Genomic DNA, 17,605 nt, shown 5'->3' with positions numbered 1-17,605 from the left:
ACATTGCTTTCTAGATCCATTCTGGAATATATGGAGAAATTTTCTCTATTTTTTCTAAAGAAAGAAGATTGTGGGATACTGAGGAGAAAAACCCTGAATTTTTGTATTCTTAAAGTGCATTCTCAAAGTTAAGGAAAACAAAACAATTTAAGGTGCAAGAAATGAAAATAAAAAGCCCATGCAAACAGGTTCCCAGGTAGGGCCTGCAGTTACAGATACTAATACTTGTCTTGGGATATTGGTGCTCAGTGATGCCACCCTTTTTTCCTAGGAACCTTTTTTTCATAGTTGACTGATATCAGCAGTATTTTTAGTAAGGACTCCCTGGAGATCTGAGGGTGGAAAAGAGAAGCGAATTTTGCTTTAGTGGAGAGAAGTAGTGGTACTGTGATCTGATTTGGCATTATATCAACTGTAATAACCCACAGTCTCTGGGATAAAGAGCAGAAGTTGGTTGTATGTGTCTTCCTCTCCTCTTCTAACCATTCCTGTTTATTGTTCAACCACAGAGGGTTTTAGAAAATGATGAAAATGCAGATGAAGTGAATGAGGAAGAAGATTTGGAAGAAGATATTCCAAAACGAAAGAACAGGCCTAGAGGACGGGTAGGTGGAGAGTTTATTGGAATGGAAAGGAAGGAAGCAAACCTCTGCTTTCTAGTGTATATTTGTTATGTGTATTATATATGCAAAATGTGTATCGATGAATATATAATATCGATAATATTATAGTAATTTTCAGTCGTATGGTGATAGATTTTTAATATTTTTTCAGTTTATTTTTGTGAATATCCAAGGCAAAAAAGACTATTTTGAGAGTAAAAAGTGAGGGAAGTTTATTTTAGTGCTGTGTTTTCAATTGTAAACTGTAATAATTATGATAACATCCTGCTATTACAATACTCCTTAAAACAACATTTACTAGTTACAGAAAAGCAACAAATTCAGTCATGACAGCCAAAAATGTATTAATAAAAGTAACTTGAATTATGTTAATAAGTTTTGCAGCTTTCTCTAGGGTAGCATTTTGTGGCTGACACTGGCCTTCTTGAGCCCACGGCAAATCTTCTATTTGCTTAAAATGGGCAATATTTTATCCTTAGGGGACTCTATGTCCCTTCTTTTACCTAAGTTGTCTTCACAATTCATCAGGATACCAGTCAAGTAATGAGGCCAACATTTTAAAACTTGGAATCAACATTTTCAATTTTGGCCCTATGAGCCAGGCATCTAAATGAACACAGTTCTCAGAAGTTTTGAGCATTATCATCTCTCTTTGGCTCCAGTGGATGCTACAGGGGCACAGGAGCTCTAGAAATACCTTTCGATGTGTTTATAGAAATCAAGCAAGAAGGGCCACATTTTAGGCCAAATGAGCAGAAAATAATGGCTTTTGAATGAGAGACATGAAACCACATTGAATACTAGCAATATACTTATGCATCAGACCCTCTCTTTTGGTTTCTTCTGTTGTTGTGTTGTTTCAGTTTTCTGCTCCTCTTTATTTTGGAGCTTAAGTCCTTAAATATAAGATCAACGCACTTTAATAATTGGATAAGTATATATTTCACCTTCCTTATTCTCAAAATCACCTGAACCAGTTTCTTTCTTTCTTTCTTTCTTAGCCAAAGACCCCCACCTGGAAAAAAATTTTCCAGAAAAATGTAAGTTTCAGAAAATTTGTATGAACCAGTAACCAAAACCAGGAGATAGAATCAATACATGCACACAAGCTTGATTGTAGTGATCAACTAATATTCCAGGCTAACAATTCTTTTCTAATAAGTTGCTCTTACATAAATTGCGCATGCTGGTTAGGGTGAGTGAAAGGAAGTGAATAGCTAAAAGATATACTGTTCAGGAGAAGGGATTTTGGTATATTCATATGTTCTAGACCTACACAAACAAAGTCCTGAAGTTACTGTTGCTTCTCCATTCAGGAAAATGTTACAGAATAACTACAGTTACAGAATATTACTGTAGCGGAGGGAGTCGGAAGGTGCTAGATGTCCCATTCATGTTGAAGAAAAAATTTATGTGTTATTTTCTGCCCCAGAACCAGACCCCTATTAAGTACAGGAGCAGCAGGATCTTTTGCCTTTTTCTTGCAACTAACTCCTGCTTTGCTAGTGCCCTGGCTTCTTTCAGTGCAAAAAAGAGAAGTCTGAAGAGTGCTAAATACTTTGAACAATTTTTGTTTTTTATTTGATGGCATCAATAACCATAGGAAAATGTGATAAAAATTAGGATTTCAAAATTAGGGCCAAGTTACCTAGATGTTGAAAACTGGCAAACCTGAATTGTCTGGTCACAAGTGTTTCACCACCTTTCTGAAAGCAGCCCTTTTCTAATGTGAGCCTGACCCAGTATAGGGAATTGAGGTTAGGGATTTGAAATTAGGGGACATGAAACCTGGGCAGCTCTTTGTTTCTGGGAAGGAGTGGTTAGAGTATTTTTAGAGGGCAGAAGAGGGGAAGGACATGCATAGGAAACTAGATCCTGTCGAGTGTGACCTTTGGGGATTCAGAGAAGGAGTGACAGCATCAATGCAGGATTAATGCGGTGGAATTACTGCTTTGGACTTTCCAAATTGCACATGCCCCTTCTTTTCCCTGCAGCATGATTTTATTTTTAATCCTGGACTCTCCATCTGTCCCTTTGGCTACTCTCTCTGGCTGCTTCAGGGCTGCTTCAAGGCTGCTGTGCCCTGGCTTCCAGGCCTCGCATGTCAAGTCTTGTAGTCTTTGCTGCATCCCATCAGGAGAATGAAGACAGTCATGGATAACTGAATTCAACAGCCTGGGGCACTGACAGCAAGCACGGGGCACTCCTTTTAGTGCCTCTGGGGCAGCTGCTTGGTTTCCTTTCCCCTCAAGGCTAGCTCTGAAATCGTGGGGGCATTAGGAAGGACACTGAGGGCCAAAGAGGTGGATTTACAAAGGCAGATTTTTAGTATCTTTGCTGGACTAGGACATTGTGGTAGGAGCTGGAAAGGGTAGTTTGCTAGGAGATATGAGACGGACGCAGCTGCACCTGTACAGATTGTCTGCTCGTCAGCTGGATATCCCATGGGACAGTTTCAAAGGCACTAAAGACATTTAGGAACATAAGTCCCATTGAAAGTCACTGACTTGAAAAATCTCCCCCTGTGTTCACTGCATGAAAAAGTGTATCTGACATGTGGTCATGGCATGAATGGTGTACTCCTACATTTGTGTAGAGAACAGTTTGAAGGGAAACAGCTGGCTGTAAGACTAATAAAACTCTGAGCAACAAACCTTAAATTGCTGTCCTATTCTGAAAGGTACCTATGTAAAAATAGTACCTTCTTACTCAACAGATATGTTCCCAGTGTGTAAATAGAGTCAGAGCTACTGGCTAGTGACAAATATATGACTTTATATCTTTTTCACAGCCCTGAAAAGCCAATGCAGCTGGTAGGATAGGGAAATTAGATCCTAATCCAGGTACCAGCAGAAATATTTATTAAGGGCCAAACACTTGTCTCTGTGAAGACTCTCTGATGAATTGAGGATTGTATAGGAGCTACCATGGACTGAAATTTAGCTTGCAACACATTTTTGCAGCAGTGAGGGAAGAAAGGAACTAGCCTGGGATTGATTTCATTGCCCAGAGGGGGTTTACAGAACTGGCAGTCAGAGAGAAAATACTGCAGACTAGTAAGATGATTTTATGTGATATGGTCAGTAAAGTAGCTTCCACCAAACAATTGTTGCTGGGGCCTTTTCCAGGGTGAAACTGCTTTTCAGTTCACCCTTACAAATCTTGCTCTGCACATGTGTGCTGGTCTGCACAGAGGTCTTTGCAGAAGGCAGAGTTATACTTGTCATACCTAATAGTATTTACCCCATCCAGACAGCTGCAAATCCATGTCTTTCCTTCAGGACTATGTTAAGAGTTAGCCCTAAGCAATCCCAGGGAAATAATGTGTGAAGGTTTTATAAATCCCTGTTTTGACAGACTTTGTCAGGCCAGTGTAAAATGTTTCCTTGTTCCTTGTCTTTAATGTCCAATGGAATGCAGCTCTAACAGTGCTAGTTCTGTTCCAAATGCATAGAAGAGGGACAGAGTTTTTACACCCCCTTTATGTCTGGGTACTAATGCTCTCAGAATTTCTACACCTTCTTCAGCTTTACCTAACAAAGCTCTGTCCCTTTCTTATTTTCACATGCAAAAGCTTGCAGGATTTCAGTCAAGTAGCCTTGTCTAGAGTGAGGACTATCAACAGTTTAATAACAGAAGCAGCAGAAGCAATTCTGTGCTTTTATCCAGGAATAGAGTAGCTACAAGAATTAATAAAGGGCTAGTTAGCCATCCACCTGTGATCACTTCCTCAAACAAAGACCAAGTCTAAAATGATTGTCATTTATAGACTGTACATTAGTGAACATGAAAGAATCGAAGGCCTTGGCCAGTTCCCAGTTTCACATCACAGATCTCTCCACCACTGGACAGATATGAGCTGTCCCCTTGTTGGCATCTCAGCTGAGAAGGATCAGGACCAAGTAGCTTTGATGCTGAATTCCACTCTCACCCCTGGAGGTCAAGACAGAGAAGTGTGTGCTGTGGAGAAACAGAGATTTTCAGTTTCCAGAGCTGCCAGTCTGGTCCACTGTAGAAACACAGAACTGCAGAAGGACCTTTCTGGGTAATTCCTGTTATTGCAGGTAGCCAGGTAGCCATGTTACCTGATTTTTTCCACTAACTGACCAAAGCTCCATATTATAATTAGCCATGGTATCTTTGTCCCAGCAGGTCATTTCAAAACATTGCTTTTCAGCTAGAAAACAAAACTCAACAACACAAACAACCCCCTTTTGAAAATATTAAAGGAAACAATTTGACCTCTTTTATCTGGGGCCTGTTTTCTGGCTGATTTAATGTTTGTATTTATCCTCCAACACCTGTTCATCTATTCATTCATTCATATTCAGTTAAGCAAGGTATTTGAACATCTTCAAAAATGAATGTGTGACGATACTCGACTGAATATGTGCTGGCAGTGACCTGCTGCCATGGATGAACAGTTTGGGCTATCTGTGGAGAGGATCTCCATTGCATTGCAAGGTCCATTAACATAGTGTGTATCTTAGGAGGTGAAGGGTCAAGATCACCTTTGAGAAACCTGTATGGAAGCTGAGGATTTGTTTAGTTTATATTGCACATTTTTCATAGGAGGGTGAGGGGCACAAGGAGACCCGAGGGGTGACTGAATATTGCTAACATTCCTCTTGTCCTTGCAGGCTCGGGGATCTGGAGGTGGCAGGAGACGGAATGATGCTGCCTCCCAGGATGATCATGACAAACCCTATGTTTGTGACAGTAAGTAGCACCCAGACAGCTGATTCTGCTTCCAGCCTGGTCCTACCAGCTCAGTGCACTCAGGGCTTCATCTTTTCCCTTCCAGCAAAATATTCTGCTGCTCTCTGACTTGCATGTTTGCCACCTGCTGCTGCTGCTGCTCTTGGTGTTTTTGCATGAAGAAAATAAAATTAAGTCCTCAGCAAGACTCCACTTGCCTTTGCCCTTTAATAAATCATCTCTTACATTTTCTTTCTCCTTCTATTTTTCCGGCTTCTCTGCCTTTTGTCTTCTTTCCCCCCATGTACGTTTCACCCTCTATTTCTTTCTCTGTTTCAGATAGTTACAAACAAAAGCATAACTCAAAAATCTCCGACAAAGGTACTTCACCCTCATTATATCTCTTGATATATTTGGTGATTCTCTTTCCTTCAGTCCTTTTAAAACCTCACTGGGCTAAATTCTGAAGGTCTTATTCTTATCCCTCACTCAGAAAGTACTCTTGTGGCATCATTAAAAGTTGAGCACTTCTAAGAAACAAATAACATCTGGAATGCCTTGTTTTGATACATATTCTCCTTGAATATGTATGTTGGCCATATTGGCCATGCTGTTCGACATCTTGCAGTTGGACTGCAGGCTAAGTAAGGCATTGCCCCAACTGAAAAATTTTACTAGAGCCCAATGCTGACACTGAAGGAGGATACCAGAGTCTTAGTATGAGGGAAGAATTTGATATTTGTTACACAATGGTTTGAGGGTTTTAAATAGTCTAGTCCTTGGTGCTTTCCTTCTTTTGATACTCTTTTTTTGCTTCACTATGTTATTTCTTCGAGGGGCACTTATCTTACCCACGTGTGTTTTTTTTCTTAAGCATCCCATTTTAAGGCTTACTGTAGAGTGTACATGCAATTGTACTTTGTGCTACCAGGTGCCTTCTAGCCTATAAGAAAATATCCTAACAAAACTTAATAGCAGTAGGAGAATAGTAGGAGATCTTAACTTCTGTCATCCAAAACTGATGGTTTTAAGGGCAACTAGCATCCCCCTTTTTCTACTATTTGTCTATCTTGTGTTACTGACCTTAAATGAATAACCTTTACTATGTCTATCTATGGGGATATTTTCTGCTTATTTTCAAAACCATGAAGAAATAAGGAGCATGCATGGTAAATAAGAACTATATTACATGTGATGCAATCATATTCTTGTATGGTGAGACCAGGTGACTGCACCATACAGTGATGTATATGTTAGGCATTTTGCTTCAGCAAGGTGAATATTTCAAGGGCAGTGAGCAGAAATGGAAAGACTTGCACATGAATGGGACTGTCTAAACCCTTTAAAATATGAAGAGTCAGAAGATTTATGCTGGGGTTAAATAGCTGTCCTGGCTGGTGTGTTGGAAGCACTAAAATGTGTCTTCTAAAACTCTGAGAGCCCAGGATGTATCTTGCTGAAACCCACAGGTTTCCTCTGCTGGTATATGCATAACTTTCTTTATCTCTTTTCTGGAACATCCTTCTAAATCCAAGGACACTTGTCAGTGGTAATAATTTTGAACATAATGACTCTTTATTGTCTGATCTTGCATTGCTTTTGGATTTTACCAAGAACTTACAACATGCATAGTAGTGATTTGCACAGAGTAAATTAAACATTGAAGGTATCAAAGCAGGCAGCAGAAATCTAGCCTGAATTCAAGACTCTCATACATTGTTGTATTGATGGAATTTTACCCTGGCTTACATTTTGGAGCATAAATTTACCCTTTGGTTTTGGAAATATAAACTTTCCTATTTCATTTGGCTGATACATTTCATTTTTAGGAAACTTAGAGTCATAGGGAGCTCTGGAATGCAGACTTTGCACAGCGACTCCTCCTTTTCCATTGTAGATAGCTGAGAAAAGGGTTATGTGATAGCAGAACTCTTTTACCTGACTGTGGAGCAGAAGGAAAGAACTGTCCCAATTGTAATGTCATCATCCCAAAGTAATATCCTGTCCTTGCAAACTTTCTATAGAAATATTACACACAATTAATGATGAATAATAAGCCAATTGGCTTATTATTGAAACCTCTTTTCTACTTGAGTGGATTTCTTAAATAAATTTTTTTCTTTGAAATTATTTGCTAAATATTTTTATAGATAAAACTCAGTCTAATTGTGGTAGGTTAGAAATTGGTTTGCAGAACTCCATGTGCAGATCTTTTGGGCAGATAGGTTTGTTTTACCTGGAAACATGCAGGTGAAAAACAGTGAATGTATTCCCTGTTTGGAAAATTTGATTCCTTCAATCATATTATTGGTATAAATAATTACCTTAATGGGTCAGCAGTTTACTTTTTCTGTATATTATTTAATTTGCCTCCAAGTTGCTTTTTCTGCAAGTATTCTGATATTTAAGATTTGAAAATGACCACAAAGAAGAAAGCATAAACATAGCTAAACCAAATTAATTTTCATATTAAACTAGATGGGCATAAAAAATGATTGGTGGTGAAGAACTTCTGTCAACTTACACATTCATATTTATGTGAAACAAGAATGTATCACCAGGTTTTATTTGTAATAAAAAAGTTAAGGAAAAAAATAGTCTGTGTGTCAGTAAGATGATGCAATACCCAGCTGACACTGCCCCTTGTGTTTGAAGATAGCAATGCTATTTGTGAAAAAAATGCCTTTTTTTTTAAGAGGGATTCAGCTATACACCAGTATAAAACTGACTAAAGGTACAGAATTTCTATATGGAAGAATGTTTTCAAAGCTCAAAAAGTTTTGTCATCCTGTGTTTTTTTTTAAAAAGTGGTTGGTTTCTTATTTTGTGGAATGAAATATTCTGAAATATGTCAGTTGATTTTATTGAACATATATTGTATGAGAAGTTCAGAATAAAATGTTTGACCAAAGCATCAGTAAGATTACTAGAACAATCACGAAATTCATCGTTTCATCAAATCACCAAGTCGAAAACTTGTTGGTCAGATTTTCAACCAGTTGCAGTGGATGGTGTTGTGCCTTGAGCTCCCTTGGGATAAATGCTTCAATCATGAAAGTGGCAGGACAGCCTAGTGTGAAATGGGTATGAGCTGGAAATGGTACCATAGCCAAATGACTCAGCTGTATGAGACCAGTCCCAAACATAGCTTGAACACCTGGCTGGGACATACAGCAGGTGACTCAGACAGTGAAAAGTAGGACTTGAGGAGCAAAGTGAAGCCTCCAATGTCAAGCAAGAGAAGTGGAAGATACACCACCCCCACTGTTCATGATAAACTGGGCATGTGATTTTTGAAGGACGGACAGAGTGAATGAATGAATGAATGAATACCTACATGTCTAATAAGAATTGATGCTATGTCAAATATTCATCTGGGGAACCATTATTTCTACTATTTTCATAGTGTATATTATATATTATTTACTACTTTTCAAAAAGAACAACCTTGTCTGAAGTTTTTTCTAAAAACTTGTGCTCTGGTTTAAAAGTTGCAATCAGTTGTAGGTCCTGAGCTTCATGACTTCAAATGTCTACTTCCTCTAGCCAGAGCAGTTAGTTTGTGCTGAATCTCTGCAAGTTATTAACTTTCCTGCTATCCCTCCTCATTTATCTGCTTTCATTCTTCTCAAGTTCCCATGGAGACATGGGACTATGTCCACCTTTGTTTTCTGTCTCTCTATCTATGGAAGATTTCCCTTGCCCATCTCTAAAAGGAATTGTTTCTTTCTTCTCCTTTTACCAATATGTCCTTGTCTCCTTTTAGTTTTATTCCCATATAAACTTCTATTTTAGCACGGCAACTTATATTTGTACTGTATCTTTTTTTCACAGTCCCTCTGAGTCTGAGCTATGCATTCATATCCATTCTGTGTGCAAAATAAGAATTTACTGAAACCTTCCTATGATCTCTGATGGATCAGTGACTAATGCAACACTGTATGTACCCAGAGACACTGATCCTGTAGCGTTTTATAGAAACTGATTCTTTTGTCAAGAACTTAATTTCCAGGTTTCTTTAGTTATTTAACACACATTTTCTCTGCCACAGTCCAAGACTAGCAGTCCTTGCACGGTTCTCAATGGATAACAATGTCTTCTACTTCTGTAAACAGTTACTGGGACTTCTTCCAGCTGTGCTTTCATCAACTCTTTTACTAAGCTTGTTTCTTTTATCTGCAAAAACACAAAGGGTGTTTTTTAAGTAGTGGTGGCCAAAACTAAGTTGAATGCACTGTTCTGAGGATACAAGCACTTCAGAAGAGGAGTGGTTGATACATTTACATGTGCTTACAATTACTTAAAGAAATTGGATTTATGCAACTTGCTCTGTTATGTGTCTATGAGAGGTAGAGATGGCTAACCTAACAGGTTGTTTAGTAAAACCTTCTTCAGTGCAAGATACTCCTCTCCAGTGCTGTGTCATGTTTCAATGGCAAAGGAGTTTTCATCCTTATCCACCATGTGTATTCATATTTAATATACCATTTGTTATAGCTTCTTGTTCCTTCCCTGTTCAACCTGTTTCTACTCAGGCAGATTATCATGTTAAGTCTCCTCATAATGCTGCTTTGTCCTGTTTATACTGTGTTTTATATATTGATACTAGGTGTCAATATTAATTAAATTACTGTTTGAAAGAATTATTTGATCAACGAATCTCATATAATATATTTTTATTATTATTCCAGTATTTTGGCCAACAATCCATTCTGTGCATGTTTGATTCTTTCACTCTCTATTCCACCCTTCATATTAATGATAAAACCATAGGCAAGCATTGGGTCCAAACAGGACTCTTTCAGGTGCTTGAAGATGTATTAAGGTGCCTTGTGAAGGTTTCAAAAAATTGAGCTCCTAATTCTCCCTGATTTCAGCTGGAGGTAAAACTAAACTGTTTTCCCTAAATAACCCACTAAGTGCCTATCTGCTTGTGTTGTGCCTATAGATCATCTAAGGCTTGGTCCCTAAATGAACACTTTGAACTTGTCATTGAATTACTAATAATTATTCAGAACATGGATTTGTTTTTAAAAATGCTTGACTCTACATCCAAATCACTATAGCTTGAAACATCCTCCTGCTTTTTCTGTAGGTTCATCATTCAACGGGGCATGAAAATGTCATTATTTAGTCTTTTTCTTCCCCATCCCCTTTCTCTACTAAACATATTTTAGGTTCTGCCAACAAAAGGCTGAAGTCTTCAGGTAACTTAAGTGATTTAACATGAACAGATTCCACTGAGTTTCAATTGGTACAGAGCATCCCTCTTTTTTATTTTCCTTAGAAAATCCCAGTTAAATGTTACATTGTTCTTGCATGACTTGCCAAATTCAATTCCTTGAGGCCTAATCTTTAGGATCTATTTTATTGTATTTGTTCAAAAAATGACAGCTCTAGTATATTCCTTGCTAACTTCACCTGTCTTCTTTGTCATCTCCTTGAAATGGTCCTGATCCTGTCAAACATGTCATTGATTATCTGGAAGGTTTTCTGGAATGCAAAAGGCCTACCAGATAAATCCTGATTTAGCTTGATTTTTACTAGTTGTCTGACACTTAATCTGTTGTCTTAATTCTTACAGATACTGTGAATGATTCCAACACTACTAAGTGCAGCTGCTTAGGACAGACCTTTGGTTAAATTTCACAATTTCAAGCTGATTTGAAAGTGCCTTTATTATAGCATTGTATTTTTACATGCTTCTCATAATCTCCATCATGACTTCAACTTCCCTTTAAACTATTAGCAGTTTAAGCCCTAAATCATCTCCTGGTATTATCCTCTCTAGCGAATCCCTAAGTAGTTAAGCAATAAGATCTAGAATAAGATTACTGTTCAGAAGAACCCAACAAATAACTCTCCCACCATAGCTGCTATTCTTGGTTTCCATCGACTTCATTATTGGTAGAAAAGACAAAATTAGAGAGACAAGGACACTTTCTAAATTTTCTTTAAAAAATATTGAATAACACAGATCCTGAGTAGAGCACATGGTAAGAGGGGAACAGAGTTGACTGATAGCTGAACATTTTCTTCTCATATAGGATACTTGTTTTCTCCTTTGCTTCTGATAGCAATCCATTTATTGAAATGTGCACAGATGTATTGTTGACCTGTGCATGTTTTGCACTGGGGTTCAACATTACTTTGATCTTAATTCTGCAGATAGATTCTGGGACTTGTCCTCTGGGGGCACTGAAACAAGGACTGTTTACTACCTACAGAAAATTCTCTATAAAATGGATTACTAAATAACTGCTCTAATACTAGGGATGTATAGCATAGTACTGACCAGAGAGGGACAAACATAACACCTTTCCATCAGTAGAGGTCAAAATGTACTGTTAGTGTATGAGATCTCTAGATTGCCAGAGCGTGGACACAGCTGTAACAGGGGAGAACATATTACCAAACCAGGACAAAACAAGAAATGTTTCTAATATTTTTTTCTTTTTTGGAGTAGAGTGAATGGTAGGATAGGAAGATAACTTTGAAGAATGACTGCCTGCCAGCAGTTAACTCAAGATTTAGTATTTGATAAAGCCCAGCTGAGAAAAAAGAACGGGAGGCAAAAGAGAAAACCAAAGAAAGACAATGAGGGGGACAGGATTCAGTGACCAAAAAGAAAAAAAAGGCAGCATGTACTCCCCCAGTTTCCTGTTTCCACTAAAAACATGGATTGTTTCCTTCTGTCTCATACTGGTGACAGATTGTGCAAAATGTATGTGGAGAGCTGGCTGGAACATAGCTCACAGGCTGCCAAAGACCAAATGTGTAACAATTTCAAAATGACAGCAACATAGCCATTAGATATTTGATGAGAAAGTCTTTTAAGTCATAGGTTTCAAATCCCCTTTTTAACAGGGGAAGTATATTTTATAATAATTTTACTTACTGAGAAACGTAAACAGAGTAGGAATTTGCTTATCCAAAGAATTGCAGACTGTTACAGGCCAGAACTTAGAAGAGAACTGTCTTTTATGAAACACGCAATGCTTGTGATTATACTGTCTGCAAATTATGTTTTTTGTCTATAACACAGTTGTATAATATCTTCATTTCAGTCTTCAAGTTGGAAGGAAAGTAATGTTAATCATAGGAGAGTGTCTGGTGGCCTAATAAAATCTCTCCCTCTTCCCCATTTGTGGCATTTGATCCACACTGCTGTATTATTGCTTACTTACCCATCTTGTTCCTAAGATGGCATTCACATCAGGTCATATATTTTCAAGTAGAGTTGAATGAAATTAAGTTTGGCAGGGCTTTTAGAAATATCTTTGGTTTGAAACTCTCTCTAATAGGTGAATGGGACTGGGTGTTAGAGTTATCTGATTTTGCACTTACACTAGCATTAACGGAGGATCAAGCTATATAAGAGCAAGATAGAGTTGGATAGTATGTATCATGCAGATATTTAATTGCAAGTGCCTCTTCCATTGTCAGTATAGCACTGATCACCTGATAGTGTTCTGGAAATAATTTGACAGAAGTGTTTGAACAGTATTGGTAATTCATAGCAATAGAATAATTTTTTAACTTTCTTCTTCAAACACACAAAAGTAAGGGGAATAGAGTAGGATACTTAATATGATCCTCAATCTGCTAAAAATGTAAATATCTCTCTCCATTTTAAGAAATGCTGCAACATTTATGTAATTAGAGGAGGTTACTGGTCTGAAATAATTTAAACAGTTAGCACTTTGTAGCTCTCTCCCGTTTGATGATTACTGTAGTGTTAAGCTTTTTCCACTATTCAAAAAATGGAGACGAAGTCATACAGAACTGTGGCTATCTTGTTTTGACTCTTGGTCAAGATCTGTTCCACTGCTTGTAGGACCACAGAGAAGGAGGAGTAGTTTCACTCTCCGGAATGCATTAGGAGAAAACATGGATGGTGGTAGGAGAAGGGAGACTGAATTAATGTTTTCAGGAAAGCATGCATCTAACAGCAGTCTAGTTGTTCAAAATGCTGGGTAGTAGAGTTAGGTTTACATATGAAACAAGGGCAGATGCTTCAAAGAATGGATGTGCATATGTATATGGGTATTTTACTTCTGCTCAACATTCCCTCCTCCCTTCTGCAGGAGTTCTCGTTTCTAAAATCAAAGGCATTCAAAGACAAAAAATCTGTGGCTAAGGACATATTACATCTGAAAAAAACTTTTGTCCTGTTATGACCACTGTGTGATCATCGCCTTGCAGAATGAAGAAAACTGGGATAAAAGTATCTAATATTCCAGATATTCATACATATCATGAGGTTGTTTTACATGTTTCTAATAAGGCAAACTGTTTTCCCTGAGGGATTTTGCAAATCAGCTAGAAGATACTGAGAATGAAATATGTTATTGTACTAAGCTTTGATTTACAATTTTCTATAATCTGTTCCAGAATGTGGAGCATCAGTTGGCTTTTTGTCAGTAGTAGCAGAAAGGTATAAAAATCAAATTTTAACTTACATGTGAGTGAATAATTGAGGTGGGTATTTTTTTTTTTTAATTTATTTGTGGAGCCTTTTGACGTTCCTTCACAGACCTTCCCAGACCCAGGTTTCAATACTGGGGCTGAATGAAGTTTTTAGGAATGGATGGTGCCTTTCCCCTTGGAGATTCTTTTCAAAGGGCCTAAAACCAAAATGATTCTGTTTTCTCTTCTGACACTACTTCCTTTGACCTTCTAAGCAAATTATGCAGGACAGACTACTGGACAGGACATTCACTCCTGTGCGAAATCCTTGAGGTTAATGAAGGTAGTAACATGACTGAAAATGTGACTAGGAGTAAAAACTTGCAGAAAGGGCACTAAGCTTCATTTTCCAATCATTTAAAATGGCAATAATTGTATTTGGTAGACAAAACAGCTGTATAAAAGAAAATGGACATTCGGAGAATGCTTTGGAGATGAAAAGTGATAACTCTTAGAGAAAATAACATGAATTAAATACTTCATAGAAACTCAGTTTGTATGTAATGAATCTTAAGATGTAGCTTGCCCTTGAGGTGAATTCCCTGTGAAAATGTAGACCTTTCATCACCCTGAGTTGTTTGATCCTGTTCTTAATATCTGTTGACTTAGTCCTACAATAAACAAAAGTTCAGAAGTAGGATTCTCTGTCACATATTGTATTATTTATTGAGATGCTGAATATGAAGTTTACCTGGGCAAAGAAGTATCACTACCACATGTTCCTTTAGCAAGAAACTGTGAATGATTTCCATCTCCTTATCTTGACTAGGAATCTGAATAAAGCTATTTATTAACCTTTTAGAGAAAGTTTTTAAAAAACTCAGTTTCCTTCTTTTTCAGAGATCAGTAATGAAGAAAATAATGTCCTTTCTTCTCAGTCTTGTTCCCATTGCTGTGCATTGTGAAGCACCAACATTGGAACTGGCATTTCATTAAATTTTATGTGCAGTCTTGTTAGTAATCTTAGCAGAGAGGATTAGGGCTGTATGAGCTGCAGGGATTGAATGTGCATTTGCCTAGGCCTGTAAGAATGAACTGCTGGCAACAAGGTGGGAAGAAAGCTTGTCCAGGGACCCATGGCTGCAGAGCTGCCCTCTGTCATCTTCCACCAGTGCTGGTGGGAAGAGTTTTGGGCAGGTGCATGGAGTGTGTGGTGCTGTTCTCAGAGGAAAAGGGAGCATTATTTGAGAGGATGCTGCTATGGTTGTGGATCATACTGATGTTTCCATTTTGTCTTCCCCTCCCTCATATCTCCTTTCCTCCCAGTCTGTGGCAAGCGCTACAAGAACAGGCCTGGGCTGAGCTACCACTATGCTCACACCCACCTCGCCAGCGAAGAGGGTGATGAAGCCCGTGAGCAGGAGACCCGCTCTTCCCCTGTCCACAGAAATGAAAACCACAAACGTGAGTAGGATTTTCCCTTTACCTTTGAGATCCTTTTCAGGTATGTTGCCTCTACCCTGTCTTTGCCTTGCAGAGGCTGGCATTATTGCCTGGCTCAATTGTGAGTGATTGGGACCTGGATGCTTGGAGCTAATCAGCCACAACTCACATGGGTGCTGGCTCAGCAGTCAGAAATTCATTTCAAACCCAGCATTATCTCTGCAGCAAGTCACTTTCCCATTACTGCTCCTCTGGGAAGGAAGTGGCAAGGGGTGGGGGGGGGGAGGGGGGGGGGGGGGGGGGGGGGGGGAGGGGGGGGGGGGGAAGAGATGCCCAACCTGCCCATCAACAAGCAGCCTCCCAGTGGCTCTTAGCAGGGTTGTCAAGGAAATACACATCCAATAGTTTGAGGGGGTTGACTTTGTTTTGCCTTTGAATAAGAGACATTTGCCAATGTCTCAGATTTTAGGTATGAAACTAATAGCACCTTTGTCCCTTATTCCTTCATCTGCTCCCCAAACAGCTTACCCTCAACTTCACCAGAAGCTGCTTCCTAGTTACAGTTTGGGAAAATCTGTGAAACCATATCAGTATTGATCAGCAAGGAGGAGAGCTGGAACATGAGAGAAGAGTTAATGCGCCTCAATTCCCCACACTGGTACAAGGCTGAAAGGAATCTTAGTGGACCGAATTTATATATGATGAATCGCATATGCTCGATGTGAGCATAAGGTCCATCACCCTATTTGACTGTCCTTCCTGTGCTTCTTAGGCAAGGAACAGGAAGTCAAGGAGACTATGTTCTATTACTGATTTTTCCAAGTCTCTAATCCCCTGTTTCTCAGTTTGCCAGTGTGCAATGCTTTGTGATGTTTGCTGTCACCTTGGGAGTTGTGTAGGTAGCTTTGTTCACTTTCAAAAGCACGTGATCTGTATCATTTTAGTTCAAAGTAGTAAAGCAATGAAATGCTTATAGGGAAAAATATTCGGGGAAACAGTTTCTAATACGTTAAGAAGAACTACAAGAAATATGGAAGTAGGAAAATATTTTCTTTCTAAGCAGGATAATTGATAATTGTCCCCAGGGAGGTGTGGGAGGGGGTTTCCTTTCTCCAAAGCATCTGCTACTAGCCACTGTTTGAGCTTGAAGGACTATTTAGTATGATGCCACTTGGCAATCCCTATGTTTCTGTCACTTTTATGCTCTACCTTTTAGTTATTCACATGTTTTGTAGATTCACAGCAAAAGTAATTTTGACTCCTCCAGCTGTTGATAAACTTGAACTGTCAATGCACTAAGAGTGACTGCTTAGGCAGGCTGGGGAATGTCAGTGTTCAGCCAGTAGCATTTGTTTACTTAGCATTTACATCAGCTCTGGGGTTTTTTGATTGTTTGTTTGTTTTTTCCTGTGCCTGCAATAGTCAGTAATATTTGCGTATCTGAGAGGCATATTGCAAATCTGTATTGAATTAATATTGATAATGGCCTTGCATGGATGCCCAAACAAAGAACGGTAATGACCCCCACACCTCAGCTTGTCATAGATGCCAAGGACAGTCTTGGTCCTTGTGTCTCTGGTGCTTAGGAAATTATAGAAGTTAGCAAGAAGAGCTAGAAAAGCTATGGTAAGGTTAGGAGCAGTTGGCTTTGACCCATGGAAAAAAAGAGGCGTCTACACTGTGGGAAAGGATAGAGCAAGAGCTGCTCAGGTTTGTGTTCCCCCAGAGCTTTTGTGTGGTACATGTGGCGGAGGGAAGCTGCTGATGCACAGATCCACAAACAGGAAGAAGTTTAGAGCCATTGGGGTAAACTACTCTGAAGCCCAGATTCCTGAGTGGAAAGAGTCTGCTTAACAACGAGCTGGGAGCCAGTGAGGTATGGGCAACAGCCATGCAAACTTGCAGATCAGCCCTGGGGAAATTCTCAGATGCTGGAAGGTAACACTCCCACATGGCTTAGCTGTAACAGGGGTTGTTCCTTTTTGCCTGTTTGTTTACAGCCTTAAGCTCAGATCTTGCATCTTTGCTCTTTCACTGAGCGATATTTAATTTATGTTTCTGTTTATCTTCCATATGAATGCTAATTGTCCACATCGCTAATTTGCGTCATTTACGGTCCCTTCATACAGGGGGATGGTGGGGAGCCAGGGCATCAGATCTTTCCTCTCCCCTAAGAACTGCTAGGCATGTGTTATGAATTAGATTTGACAGGTCTGCAGCATTGTAGGTTTCGAGCTTCAAGAGTCCTCTCTGCATGGGCTTGGGGCTTGAGGGGGGGCCAAGAGGGAGGGAAGGTGGGGGGATGTTAATCCAAACAGCTAATCCACAACCCATTGTACAGGAGGACCAGAGATATGGTATAGAGTAGGACCTGGTTATTTGCTTAACAGTGTGTCAGAGATATGAACAGCCTGATTTAGAAAAGGCAAGGG

The 17,605-nt window shown here is 39.1% G+C and overlaps 1 protein-coding gene across 8 annotated transcripts in view; it reads left to right on the top strand.

Moving 5' to 3' along the window:
• The window catches only part of DPF3 (double PHD fingers 3), a 157,918-nt gene that overhangs the window by 101,417 nt on the left and 38,896 nt on the right, over positions 1–17,605 (top strand). For 4 of the 8 annotated variants that reach the window (XM_039388969.1, XM_039388977.1, XM_039388976.1 and 1 more), the window contains exons 5-9: positions 510–605; positions 1,625–1,663; positions 5,264–5,342; positions 5,661–5,702; positions 15,057–15,194. In XM_039388969.1, coding sequence (XP_039244903.1) covers positions 510–605; positions 1,625–1,663; positions 5,264–5,342; positions 5,661–5,702; positions 15,057–15,194 — 394 coding nt within the window. The remainder of the gene's footprint in view (positions 1–509; positions 606–1,624; positions 1,664–5,263; positions 5,343–5,660; positions 5,703–15,056; positions 15,195–17,605) is intronic. The other 4 variants (XM_039388970.1, XM_039388973.1, XM_039388972.1 and 1 more) reach the window with 2 other exon arrangements.

Source organism: Pipra filicauda, unplaced genomic scaffold, assembly GCF_003945595.2.
Source record: "Pipra filicauda isolate LSUMZ 115617 unplaced genomic scaffold, ASM394559v2 scaffold6_size6359152_pilon, whole genome shotgun sequence".
NCBI classification, from domain to species: domain Eukaryota; kingdom Metazoa; phylum Chordata; class Aves; order Passeriformes; family Pipridae; genus Pipra; species Pipra filicauda.
The sequence above is the reverse complement of the archived record's forward strand: the minus strand, read 5'-3'. Positions and strand labels throughout refer to the sequence as shown.